Genomic DNA, 8,605 nt, shown 5'->3' on the forward strand with positions numbered 1-8,605 from the left:
TAGCAGCACTGGCTAAGACCCTCCCTGGGTCGACGGCCCTTCCTCCTGGTACATGGGCATAGAGGCAGATACTGCTGGTAGTTCTGAAGTGGACCTTGTCACACCTGTACTTCACCTGTATGTCCATGACCAGAGTAAACTTCCAGATATATCTCACCGTCAGCTTCTCTACTTCTGATCCACACCAGATGTGTGATGATGTGACGTCTGCTGAAGACTTTATGAGTGACTCATCAGAACCACATCTGATCATGAACTTCAGGCCAAAGTTCCTTAGTGCTGAAGGATTTCAGTACTGCTGGTTTGGACCTTCTCCGACCCGCTGCCTCCTCCAGCGGTTCTGTGACAGATGTCTGTGTTGGTCCTGCTGACCCGCCGGCCGTCCATAACTGCTGTTTGACTCAGTGCTGCTACTGCAGTCGATTCCACGGTTCAGCGCTGGCGAGTTTCCCTCCATCCCTCACTTGTTCACTCCACCACCATCATCCGGCCAAAGCTCAGCTCTGAGCGGACCGGCGCCAGAACCACAGAGTTAAACATGAGGCCTCCGTAGACAATCTGTCACTGACAGGAAATAACACCAGAGAAGAAGAGTTTGTTTCCTTCTGTTGTTGTCTGAGGGCCAATCAGGAGCCTCCTTCGGTTTTATCTTCAGCCAAACAGACTTTTGATTAAAGACACCGTTTGTTTTATTGAAGCTGATGATAACTCTGAGGCTGTAGAACAAGAAGGAACACGCTGAGAGGCCACTTTATTAGGAACACCGCCACACCTAAACATGGAGGTTTTTACCTGTAAGTCTTATAACAGTTGTTCATTATTACAGATTTTAACACATTCCTGTGTATTTATTTGGTATTTTATTGTATTTCTTACACTGATCATCTGTAAACTTCTCGTAGACGTTGCTACAGATTTTCTCTGCTTTGTTTATTTACACATAACATCCAGTAAAATCACAAAATAACGATTGATTTACATGTAAACCGTAAAACAAAAAGTCCAAAACTGTAAAAAATCTGCACATTAAAAAATCTGTATTTTTAAAACATTTGACCTTAAAATGACAGAATCTGAAAAAATCTATATTTTATATATATGTTATTTAAAAGAAACAATATTGAGGCCTGAAAAATGATGATTCATTTGCCTGTTTTGTTAAATGAAGCATATTAAAAGTAAAATCACAGAAGAAGACCTTGTTGATCATCAGAGGAGGTTCAGCTCCGTCCTCGCTGCCTCTGGCTCCTCAGGTCATACGTGTGCAGCAGCTTCTGGGGTTTTAGGAAATATTCACTCAGATGTTGCTGCTGGGAAAAACAACGATAAGTGAAACTACATCTGCTTGCAGCCCTGAACGAGCAGAAATTAAAACTTTTTGCAGAATCTGGTTGAAGAAACCGTTTAAATGACAGAATCAAGCCCCGGAGCTCAGATCTGGTTGGTTTTCAAGACAAAACTTCATCATTCATTCAAAGACTGATGGAAAGTTGAAAATGTGATTTTTTTACAGTTTCGTGATAAATGCTGTGATTTTGGGCATCGACTCCTTTTTAATATAGATATGAAGAGTTCATTTGCAAAAACAGAAGTCCATCTCCACAAACCTTCAGAAAGCCCACCTCTCCATCGTCTACCTGAGACAACACCAGTCACACTTAGTTATCTCTGTTTGTGTCATTTCTACTGAGTCAAGTCCACTCAGCTTCAGTTTGATCATTTCTCAAGAAAACAACAAAAAAATACGTTTTCTGAAGATCTACAAAAATGGAGTAATCTGTGTTTGCAAATGAACTCTTCATATATATAATTAAAGACAACACAGCTTAGTCGTACTGTGCTGGAGACATTTCTACCAGCTGCTGCTTCAGGTCTGCAGCGTTCTCACTGCTCTTTCCTTTCATGCGTGTTCGTAGTGACATATGAGGTGACGTCAGTGATGAAGCATCCAAACTCTTCTGGACAGACGTTTGCAGGTGAACCACAGTTCGTTGATCAGCTGATGGAGTCCTGATCAGCTGCAGCAGGAGGCGGCTCAGTGTCTCCTGAAAGTCTGATCATGATTCACATGGAGGCGCTGAAACTCTGCCGACTCATCACTTTCTCATCCCAGACCCAAGTTTCAGCACCGACGAAGCTCCTCTTCATAAAAGTTGCTCTGATGCGACGTGGTGCCGCCATGCTTTGCTGCTTCGCCTCAGATTACATTTAAATGAAGAGAAGTTGGACGTCCTCTATGATCCGTCTTCCTCCATATCTTATTTCCTGCTGATGTTCAGCCTCCATTACTGTGATCCAGAGTTTAAAGCCCCATCAGCAGTTAGTGTCTGATTATCAGGCTGCAGCTCAAGAGTTTCAGCTCAAATATTCACTTTCTAAACACATGAACGTTGAATATTTTAAGGCTTTAAAGAGACGTCCTGCCAGAGAGCGTCTGGAAATAGACATGAAGTGTTTGGAAGCGAAGCCGTCATTCTGTGTTCTGTTCAAAGAGGCTGAATGCTGACAGCCACCGTTCTGCTGCTTCTGTTCCAGGAATTAAACCGTACCCAAAGTTCACCGCCGTCATCCACGCCGTCTCCCCGCTGGTGTCCCAGTCGCAGCCCATCCTCAAGCTGCTGCTGGCCGTGGCCAAGTCCCAGTACTGCGCCCAGGTAGGACCTGCTCACCTGTCTCACCTGTCTCACCTGTCCCACCTGTCTCATCTGTCTCACCTGTCCCACCTGTCTCACCTGTCCCACCTGTCTCATCTGTCTCACCTGTCTCACCTGTCCCACCTGTTCCTTACCCATCTCACCAGTCTCAAATGTAACACTATCGTCGCACCTGTTCCTCACCTGTCTCACAGGTGGTTGTGTATCTGGTTGTGTGTCTGGTTGTGTGTCTGGTTGTGTGTGTGGTTGTGTATCTGGTTGTGTGTCTGGTTGTGTGTGTGGTTGTGTATCTGGTTGTGTGTGGTTGTGTGTGTGGTTGTGTGTGGTTGTGTGTATGGTTGTGTGTGTGGTTGTGTGTGTGGTTGTGTGTGTGGTTGTGTATCTGGTTGTGTGTGTGGTTGTGTGTGTGGTTGTGTGTGTGGTTGTGTGTCCGTGCATGTGGATGAACTTCTTATTCTTTGACTTTCCGTCTTTAAAACTTGTGGAGGTCCGTTTTCTCGTGAGCAGAACATCACTGATCCAGTCAGAGTTCTGATTCTAAACGTCATCCATGAACTTAAATAAGTTGCAGGAAAAGGTTCCTGAAGTCGTGTTTATGGTTGGTACCAAAGGAAACCCGCTCAGAACCAGAACTGCAGCCAGTTGTCCACATTGAAGTCCACTGGTTCACAGTCAGCTGTCAGGACTTGAACATTTCTAACACGTTGTTTTAACGTTTGTTTTGAACTCTGCCTCCTCGTTCTGTCGCGCTCAGAGCTGGAAGCAAATGACTGGAGTGTGTGTAAAAAACATCAGATATCAGAAAAAAGCTCATCCAGCAGATGTGGAGATTTCTACTTTAAATCGAAACTTCTTAGTTTCAGTTTTGACCGAAGCTTTAAATCTCCAGCTGAGTTTTAAATCAACGAAAGCAGAAATGATGACTCACAGCATCACCTTCATTTAACAATCAGACTCATGTTTGCAGCTTAAACCAGAAAACGATTCTTATCTTCTGTGTCTGATGACGTGGTGTCGGAGGCCTGGACCTGGACAGCATCTCCTCACTGCTTCTGTGTTTTCTGCTGACTCTCAGATAATCAGGTGTGCGTCGTGTGTTTCTTGCACCGGTGACGTATTTGCATCTTTAGCTGCAGCAGCTGCAGAAACGTTACCAGACACAAAGCAGCTTCCAGCGAATAGCTGTGCAGGTCCAGTCAGAGCCAGAACCTGGAGCTGCCCGCGGTGTGACGCACCAAGCCTCGGATAATGGGAACCTTTATTGATCCCTGCAGGGGAATTCTTGTGGTTCCATCAGAGCTTTGGCTCCGCTCTGCTGCCATTCATTCGCTCGCTGACTGTTCAAGGACGTGAGCTGCCAGCCGACGCTCTGCAGGAGGCACGTTCTGTTGAACCACGACAGCTTCACACCTCCAACAACACGGTTCCACTCTTTAAAGACGGAACCTCGTCAGAGTGAAAACCTGCAGGCACAGCGCCAAAACCCTCCCCAGCTGAGGAAAAACTGCAATCTGCTGTGGCCCTGAGGGCCGATGGACGCTAAGAACGTCTTCACCAGCTCAGAAGTCTGAAGCAAAGTGACAAAATATATATATGTACTGTAAATACAGGAACAGGAACGTCTGTGGAACATTTCACTTTAAGTCTAATGAAGAAAAGCTGATTAAGGAGAACATGCTCACTCAGGAAGTCTAATAAAAGCCAGACTGGAGCTGCTGATAGTCACATCCAGGACCAGTTTGCTGTTTTAAACCAAACCTGAACCAGACAAACTGATGAAACACTCTAACGTTCTGGAGCTCCTCCTGCTTCATGGTCCTTCACTGAGCTTCATGTTTCTACATGAAGTCCTGCAGCTCTGAGGAACCAGAACATGAAGCAGGAGGAGAGAGAACTCAGAGACGTCTTCTGTCTGCAGGACTCAGAACGACGAAGACCAGAGAGAAGAAAACAACAACCATCGAATTTATGTGTTTATTTTATAAAAGTGTTTTAAAACATGTGGAACCAACATGTCCGACCGTCTGCACTTCAGCCTGACAAACAGTCAAAGTGACACAAATGACACGTTCTGCCATCATTTATTTTACAAAAATATCAGAGACATGGAAGCAGCATGTTTCCACAGATGTCGACCTGAACAGCTCCAGCTGCTTTCTCTGCTCTGTGGAAACCTTCCTGGATGTTTGTATCCTGACTGCTGGTCACAGCTCAGTCACTAAAAGCTTCTCAGTGGGGTGAAATTTCCACTTTCTGCAGAATCTGCGTGGAGTCTCCATGTTCTCCCCGTGCAGCGTGGGTTCTCTCCGGGTTCTCCGGCTTCCTCCCACAGTCCAGAAACATGTTGAGGTTAATTGGTGATTGTAAATTGTCCGTAGGTGTGAATGTGAGTGTGCTTGGTTGTCTGTCTCTAAGTGTAGCCCTGTGATAGACTGGTTACCTGTCCAGGTGAACCTGCCTTCACCCCCTAGGTCAGCTGGGATAGACTCCAGCCCCCCATAGTGAAGATGAAGGTGTAGAGATGATGGATGGATTTTGGTGAAATATCACAATTCTAAGATTCTGAGATTTGTTTCATTTTCTCAACACAACAGCAGACGAGTAGTTCAAGGACTGTGGGAGAGTTGACAATCCAACATTTTATTAGTTTGTTCTCATTTCCAGTTTCTGATTCTAATAAACGGCATCATTTTGATGAAGTTTTAAAAACGTGTCCTTCATGTGGTTGGTCAGCGTTCAGCTCTGCATCACTGAGGACGTACGAGGAGCAGGTGTGGGAATGTGGGTGTGTTTAGGTCATCATTAATATTCATGAGGTCTGTGAGCACGCCGACCTGCAGGCTGCTACCAAACGACTGTTACTGTAAAACATGGTCTGACTGGAGATGGAGGCGTTTACAGGCTGACATGTAAAAGCTCTTCTGCAGAGTGTAATTGGAAATATTTCCTCCCTTCAGTCGCCCTCCTGCTCTTTAATCAGCCTGTAATAAGGTGACATTTGCTGTCTGAGGACTAAATGTCAGCGCTGCTGGCTTGATTCAGCAACAAGCAGAGGAGCTGTTTTGGTTCGAGGAGAGAATGAATTCAATTAGAGCCGACGTTCCTCTGAAAACACCGTCTGTTGTGTTGCAGATCATCGTCCTGTGGAACTGCGACAAAGCTCTTCCTGCGAAGCACCGCTGGCCGGCCACCTCCGTCCCCGTCATCGTCATCGAGGGAGAGAACAAGGTCTGTAACGACGGGACGCCACTTAATGAGTTTCGATTTGTGCTGCACTGATTCCATTAAAGGACGGTTTGTGTGGTTTTAATTAAAGCTCAGTAATTAGAATAATATACACCGAAAAAAACATCCAGCGTTAATGCATGTTGTTGGAAAAGATATGGAGTAATAACGAGATCGTTTATTTATTTCTACTTTAATCAGAACCAAACATCTAATTAGCTGAAGAAAGAAACCGTGTTAATAAACTCAGAGGATTTATTTAGAGTGTGTCAGAGGAGGATCCATCTATTTAAAATCAATCTCCTCAGAACCTCTGGTTCTGGTTCTGTAGCACCTTCATCTACTGACCAGAGTTCTACCTTCAGACTGTGAATGTTCCAGAGGTCCAGGTCCTTGAAGTCCACAGAGGAGGGTCCAGATTGATCACTTTAATGAACTTTTTCCATCATTTCTGAGCCTCAGAACTTCATCAGTACAGCAGATAGACACATGACATTTAGGAGGAAGAACACATCTGGGTTCTGCTAGAACCTGACACCAGATCAGTTCTACATCCATCCAGGTGTCTCAGTCTGAACACTGGACCTGGTTCTGTTCATGTCCTCTGCCAGCAGCTGGTAGCATCAGTATTATGGGATGGATCATAGTGGTACCAGTCAGCCTCTCCAGACTCCAGATGTTTAACTGGTCTCCAGGCTGGTCTCCTCTCTGCCTGCGGTCCAGCTGAAGACCCTCCAGATGTTGGTGTCCTGGCTGCTGGTCTCAGCTGAGTCTCTCTCGGCTCCACACTTCAGTTTAGTTTGTGTGAACGGTTAGTTTCTGGAAACGGACCCCTGAAGAGCTGCAGAGCTCCGCTTGTTCTGGAAGCTGTGCTCACGTTGCCTAGCAACAGCCAACGCACCACAAGAAAGACACCAAACATGAAAACGTTGTTCAGCAGAACACTGACAACAGGATGGACTCATCTCCATAGAAGCAACGATCAATAAATAAAAGAGGGAAAAGGAAAGTCTCAGAGGAGCCACTTTGATTCATTTACAGCTTTAAACTGTTGATTCAAGAAGTTGCAGAGTTCCTGACTCACAGCAACAGACGGATCAGAACCGACAGGAACTCATCTTGAGTCTTTGAGAATTTGTTGACAGTCAGCGTCCAGCTGCATCCACACTGGGCTTCATCTCAGCCTCAGAGAGCTGCTTCGCGACAGCTGCATGAGCTGATGGTTCTGGTTTCCTGCTTTGTCTTCTGTCTTTAATAACTTCTAGATGAGGTTGGACAGCGTCCTGTTTAAAACTCTGTGTCTTCTTGAATGTTGCTGATGAAACCAGCAGCCTGCAGTCGGTGAGCGTTTCTGCAGCAGGTTGATCAAACAGATGATCCTGGGATGGATTACACCTGCCTCTGCTGCTTTCTTGGTGTTGTGGCGGCTGCAGGATGATGAAACCAGGTGGACGGTTCTGGGATGGAAAGGCTGCTTTCAACAAGTTGTCTGGCCTTCAGTGACTCAGCAACATGTTGGGACTCCGCAGCTTTAACGGCACTTTGAGTTTAACAGAAGCTGCAGTTTGAGCTGCCAGGAAATAGCCAGATCCCTCATGTCTGCTACAGGTCGCTTCATCCTCCGTGAAAGCTGCAGGCTGTGGAGCAGAAAAGTGAATTTGTGCCACATGTGAAGGTTCATGACTCAGTTTGCTGCTTCAGACCTGGAGTCACATCCTGGCTTTTATTACCACAGGAGCTCCTTTTTTATTTGTTTTTATTTTTATTGTTTTATTATTGTTATTTTATTATTTTAATTTTTGAAATATTTTTTTATAGATTTTTCAGATATATTTTTATTTTCTTTATATTTTTTATTCTCTTTGCTCTTTGATAAGATCAGATACGAGCCGGGCTCTTCACAGGTTGAAGCTGAACTCCGTCTCTTTTCTCTTCTTCTTCGCGGCTTGTTGTTGTTCAATCTGTGAATTTGTGATGAATCGTTAAAAATGTACGCAGCAGATATTGGAGGCAAGAGGAAGGTTTTCTTCTGAGACGTATCTGAAGGTGAAGCTCTGTGTTTGCTGGAGGACTGACTGTCCAGCTGGAGGCGTCTCTGTGGCTCAGCTCATCTTTAAAACACATACAATCAATATTTCTGCATTAAAAACCATCACGGCTGCCTGTTTATCAAAGAGTTCACTGAGAGGACGGCGAATTCAGCCTCTGACGGGACTCTTAGCGTCTTTCTGCTCGTGTTCTTGTGTTTGTGACGTCCTGCTGACCTCCACCTCAGCTTCACTCACTGACACCTGAAGAAGAAACAGCAGCTCAGCGCCGGACATCCTGATGAGAACCTGTGATCATATGTGAGGTTGTTTCTCTGAAGACGTTGTTGCAGCTTTAACGCTGACTTTGAAAAGCTTGTCCACAGTTACAGAAACCGTTCAGACAGAAGGTTGGATTCGTTACTTTCTGACAAAATTAAAATCAAAACTGAGCCAAGAATTTCATAAAAATCACGTTTTCTATTCTCAGCTTTAAAAAATTACTAAAAATAAAACAATTCCTCGAATCAGTTTCTGATGAATAAAAAAGTAGAACTAAGTTCTCCTCAGCTGACCGTAAACAACCTCGTTTAGCATCAAACCGCGTCGTCTCCACAAAATCACTCAGATTCTTCTTTTAAAACCAAAAATCAACAATTTGTTCCAACAAGATTCTGTAAAAAACTAAAAGCTTCTGGA

General features: G+C 44.8%; 1 protein-coding gene across 1 annotated transcript in view; it reads left to right on the forward strand.

Annotated features, from left to right (window-relative positions):
* The window catches only part of ext1b (exostosin glycosyltransferase 1b), a 98,622-nt gene that overhangs the window by 81,117 nt on the left and 8,900 nt on the right, over positions 1-8,605 (forward strand). Inside the window, exons 6-7 of the mRNA XM_008292385.1 lie at positions 2,536-2,654; positions 5,787-5,882. Of these exons, the coding sequence (XP_008290607.1) occupies positions 2,536-2,654; positions 5,787-5,882 (215 nt within the window). The remainder of the gene's footprint in view (positions 1-2,535; positions 2,655-5,786; positions 5,883-8,605) is intronic.

This window comes from Stegastes partitus, unplaced genomic scaffold (assembly GCF_000690725.1).
Source record: "Stegastes partitus isolate 25-593 unplaced genomic scaffold, Stegastes_partitus-1.0.2 Scaffold806, whole genome shotgun sequence".
Lineage (NCBI taxonomy): Eukaryota > Metazoa > Chordata > Actinopteri > Pomacentridae > Stegastes > Stegastes partitus.